The following is a 4,953-nucleotide window of genomic DNA, read 5'->3' on the forward strand; positions in this document are numbered from 1 at the left end:
CTGTCGCCGGCTGAAACTATCAGATCAATTGCGTTACCGCGGGCCCCCATTTGGCCCCCCCCCGGGCCGGTCCACCCGGTGTCCAGCAGCAAAAGGCCAGCAAGAGGCACACCCACCCACCCACCCGTTGCAGATTAGGCAACGCGCAGTAGGGCTAGTGAACCGTTCGATTCGGTCAATGGAAAGGCCATCGTGATCAGCCACCTAAAACCAGCCCCTGGAAACCACCACCACCACTGGCAGCAGCAGTACACAGTACACCCCCCCCCCCCCACCTAACCCTTCACTAACCTACATTCGGTTTCCGCATTGCACACCGCGCAGCCAGGTGCATGTCAGGGTGGTGAATGGCACAAGGTTCGGCGCTCACAGGCACACGGCCGCCATGCCACGGCAAATTGACCACCTTCCTTCCGATTGATCCCTGGTCTGGTGGGTCCGTTTTCCGGCCCCGTGAGCCCCCCCCCGCTGGCTCCCCCTCGCTAGATGCGTTCTATGCTAAAAACCACGGTGTTCGCCACCTTTCCCTTTTTCCTGTTCACGATCGCTCCAAGACAATCACTCGCTCCAAGGACACCACCACTCGCAAGGAGGAGGAGGAGGAGGAGGAGGAGGAGAATGGGAAAAGCAAATCAAGAGAAACAAGGAAGGCAGGCAGAAAAGAGAGAGAGAGAGAGAGAGAGAGAGAGAGAGAAGGGCACTGTCGTTAGTGGTGGTGGAGCCGAAACCGGTTTCTGTGTGCATGAACTACCGCATTGCAATCGGCGTACAGAGGTGGAGGTGGCTATGTGTGGGCAGGGAGAAGAAGAAGAAGAAGAAGTAGAAGAAGAAGAAGGAATGGAATGGCAGTATTCATCAGCTTCCGCGTGTCCCGGCACCCAGTGTTCAAACAGCGGTGGACAGGAGGTGGAGTGGAGTTCGATTTCATGTATTTCGGTTAAAGTTTTCAGCTAGCTTTTTTTTGTTGTCCTACCTATACTTCCGCATACCGTTTGAGCGTGTGCGCGCGCGCCCGCACACACAAACCACACAACAGACCACAACATCCAAGGGGCGGGGGGGGGGGGGGTCGTGGAACAAGGTGGGAATTTAATAACGCCAAGGTCAACAAGCACTTACTACTCTCTGAGCGACAGCCATATAGTGCCAGTGGTAAAGGAGATCTTGGAGGGGGCGGGGGGTGTAGGGGGTTGCAAAATGCGGGGTTGATGGTGGAGGTTTTTTTTTTTTGGGGTGGTGCGGGGGGTTGGGGATCTCAATCAACACAAACATCGCGCTTATAATCATATCACAAAGCATTCCTACATAATACAAGGGTGGCACCCGAGTAAGGGGTAGTAGAAGGGGAGGGGGTGGGTGGGGGTAACGCTTACTTCCGACACACAAAAAAAAAAATGCGCAAGGTTGTGCGTAGGGTTTGAGGATAACGGGGAGGGAGGGCTGGAAAAGGGAATCTGCACCCCCCCCCCCCCCAACCCGCCACCATTTCCACGGCCTTAAACCTTGTTGAAGGTGTAGCTGTAACCGTCCGGGGTTCGGTTCAGCTGCAGCTTGCCGGGCGGCTGGAAGCGGTGCGGTGCCGGGGTCGTGGTCCACGCCTGCGGTGCCTGGGGCGCTGGGGCGTAGTGGTGGTTGTACTGCGGTGCAACCGGGGCGGCCGGTTGCTGCTGCTGGTGGTAGTTGTGGTGGTGCTGTACCGGGGCAACCGGGACCGGGACCGGGGCCGGGGCCGGGGCCGCACCGTACTGGTTCTGGCTGAAGTTGGGATCGTTCCAGCGGGGATCGTACTGGCCATCGTCATGGTCGTAGCTACGACCACCGGTGTACGAGGGTTGGGCCGGCTGGTACTGGGGCTGTGGTGCTGGCTGGGCCGGGGCCGGCGGTGCTACCGGGAGGTGGTCACCGGACGCCTGGAATCTGTTGTAACCGAGGGAGAGGGAGAGAGAGAGAGCCCCGTTAAGAGAGGGTGGATCCAGTTGTGGGGGGGGGGGGGGGGGGGTTGGCAAAAAAAAACCACATACCCATTCTTGCCGGCCACGTACGAGATGGTGCGGCGCTGGCCGGTCGGATCGACGTAGCTGTACGAACCGCGCCGGTTACCGTCCGCGTCCGTCTCCTCCTTGAAGTCCGTACCGTCCTCCTGCGTGTAGGCGGCACCGAACTTGCCGTCCCCGGACAGGTAGCGCTGTTCGCTGAGAATGGCGGCCGTCTTCGGGTCCCGGTGGTAACCACCGTTACCACCGTACTGGGCCAGGGCACCGGAGGCCACCAGCAGCGTTGATAGCAGCACCTAGAACATGGTGTGGGAGGGGGGGGGGCATAAGTTTTTTTTTTTTTTTGCTTTCCATTTTAGACGCCCTTTTCGGCGTTTGCCCTTTGCTTCATTCTCTTCCTGTTGCACTTTTCTTTTTCTTCTTCTTGTGCTTCTTTTTCTTCCTCTTCTTCTTCTTCTTCTTCTTCTTCTTCTTCTTCTTCTTCTTCTTCTTCTTCCTCTTCTTCCAGTCAACTTTTGGCGTTGATTGAGGTGCGGATCACCGATGAGCGATTGATTGTAGAAGGAGCTGAAGCCGAAGATAAGGTCCGTAAGGTCGCGGCCGACGAAGACGGAAGAGAAGTTGAACACACAACAAGCAGAAGAAGAAGCAGCCAGAAACGAGGAAGGAGAAACGAGACAAAAGGGAAAGGGGAGGGAAAACTCACAAATCGGAACATTATTGTTGTTGTTGCGTCTTCTTCTTCTTCTTCTTCTTCTTCCGACAAAAGCTGTAACGAGCGAGCGAGGGTTTTTTTTTGTTTTTCGGGTGAGGTAAACTGCTGGCGAGCCTTTACACAAATTTCACAAAAAACACACGCGCGCACAATAAGGGGGCGGGAGGGGGGGGGGGGGGGGAGGGTGGGTAGGGTGAAAAATTGTGCAGCAGCGACTCGGTGGATCCTCTCCGGCTTGTGAGGCGGGACGCGATCCGTGTCGGCTGGGGGCGAAGAATGAACTGACTTCTGGTGGGTCCAGGGCCGCACTTATATATTGACCAAGCGTTGCCCCCCACCCCCCTTCCGCCCGCCCGCCCGCCCGCCAGTGTGGCCCGGTTGGGTACCAAGGGGGCCTTGGAAAATTGGTTTTGCCATCCCACCACCCACCCACCGGATCGATCACTACGTTTGCTACGGCGGTTTGGTTTTACATTCACCACACCCTTCGTCATCGAGCGCACTAGAGTGCTGGGTGAGTGAGCAAGAGAAGGTGAGAGAGAGCGGGAGAGAGAGAGAGAGAGAGAGACAAGGAACGAACGTTCAAAGCGAAGCGAGTAGTCGAGCTCGAAGACGGAGTTACTAGAGAGAGAGAGAGTCGTCGTCTGGGCCCCAACCGATTACCTGTTGAAAGAGAAGGGTTGTTGGAAGAGGAAGGGGGAGGGGGGGGGGGGGGTAGGAGGGTAGGAAGGGAGATCTGTAGCTGGTTGTTGTTGCTGGCCGCAACCGCACCACCGACACCGAGGCCACCAATCCTGCGCGTCATGCGATGCGGATACGATTTACGGGGCGCATTCAGCATGTCCTGGACACGGCACGGGTTCTAAGGACAAGGCGCTCCTGCGCCTGCGAAACGATGCGTAAAGCCGGGGACACACGTGAAGCGCAAACGCAGAAAATGTAATACTAAAAAGGTTTTCGCTTCGTGCGGCAGTTACATTCCAGTTAAAGGTGTTTTTGGTCCGCAAAAGGAGATAAGTTGATTGCTGGCACATCTTTTTATACATTTTACGATGCTGCTGCCTGTGTATTGGCGATTGTAGAACATTCCACTCTTCAGAACGCTACGCTTCTTGTTGGCGACGCGTTAACGCTTGCTTTTACGCTCGGTTTTACGCTTTCGCGGGCCTACAATCATTTTGGTACTCGCAACGGACAGTCACACACTTTTTACCCCTCATGTGGCTGCTCAGTTTCAGAACTCTTTTTTTTTTTTACTCTTCTACTCGTGCATTAAAAATGTAAACAACGAATTTGTGGCAAGTTTTTGGTGCATTTTCGTTCCCCAAACCGACTTGGGATTGCTTTGCACACACAAAAAAAAAAAAAAAAAACAAGGAGAACCAGGAGAACGCGAAGATTGCGAAGAGGGCTGAAGAAAGACCGCCGGGTGGCTCGCGCAGATCTGGATGACCTTGGGCCGCCACCACCGCGCCACCGTCAAAACCGTTCCGTTCCGACCGGTTGCACCGAAGCGAAGTGAACAGTGAGCGGTGGATGCGTGTCAGGCCAGGGAAGCATTTCCGTATTTGGGCGCCCGGGTATAGTCCTAGCAAAGCATCCAGAAACATCAAGGCCGTCGCTCGGATAGGAAATGGAAACAGGACCTAGGGTCCTGGGCATCACTGGCAAGTCCTTCTAAATGTCAACCGAAACCGCCGGGAAGCCGAAAAGAGCACACACCACCAGAAGGCGGTCTCAGTTCACCAGAAGGAAACCAGTTCTGGGTTCTTCTGGTGGCGTCTTTGGCGTATGGAGGACCGGGTGGCAGAGGAGGACGAGGTCCGAGAACATGGGCTGCCACTTCCTTGGCGCTCGGGCGGCTACGAACCGTTCGATTTCCGGATCTCCGCTAGAGCGTAGCGTAGCGAATGAAATCACACTCCAACACACGCGAGCCACGCGAGGCCCGAGATGGCGGTGGCAGTAGTGTGAGTAGCAGCAGCAGCAACAGCTGATGGATCATGAGCGTGAGAATGGGAGGCTGCGGGGCGTTGCCAGCCAGGGCCAGGCAACCAGCCAGGAAGTGGTGTCCCCTTTGCTGTCCTGTGCACTTGTGTTCCAGTGTGTGCCTAAGTGTAATTGAGGGGTTTAGGTGTTTTTTTTTTGCGGTCCAACAATGGTTCATTTTTGACGATCTTTTGTCAAGAAATTATTTAATTTTATTTTTTCAAGTGAATGCCACATTAGACTGCAACTGCAAGA

At 55.4% G+C, this 4,953-nt stretch overlaps 1 protein-coding gene across 1 annotated transcript; it reads right to left on the reverse strand.

The window, feature by feature from the left end:
• Positions 1-907: 907 nt before the first annotated feature.
• Positions 908-2,978, reverse strand: LOC126572126 (larval cuticle protein 1). Its single transcript, XM_050231191.1, has 3 exons — positions 2,701-2,978; positions 2,022-2,290; positions 908-1,917 (listed from the first exon to the last, which is right to left on the reverse strand). The coding sequence occupies exons 1-3, from the start codon at positions 2,710-2,712 to the stop codon at positions 1,497-1,499; spliced, it is 702 nt and encodes a 233-aa protein (XP_050087148.1). The 5' UTR covers positions 2,713-2,978; the 3' UTR covers positions 908-1,496.
• Between the last annotated feature and the right edge of the window lie 1,975 nt (positions 2,979-4,953).

Source organism: Anopheles aquasalis, chromosome X, assembly GCF_943734665.1.
Source record: "Anopheles aquasalis chromosome X, idAnoAquaMG_Q_19, whole genome shotgun sequence".
NCBI classification, from domain to species: Eukaryota; Metazoa; Arthropoda; class Insecta; order Diptera; family Culicidae; genus Anopheles; species Anopheles aquasalis.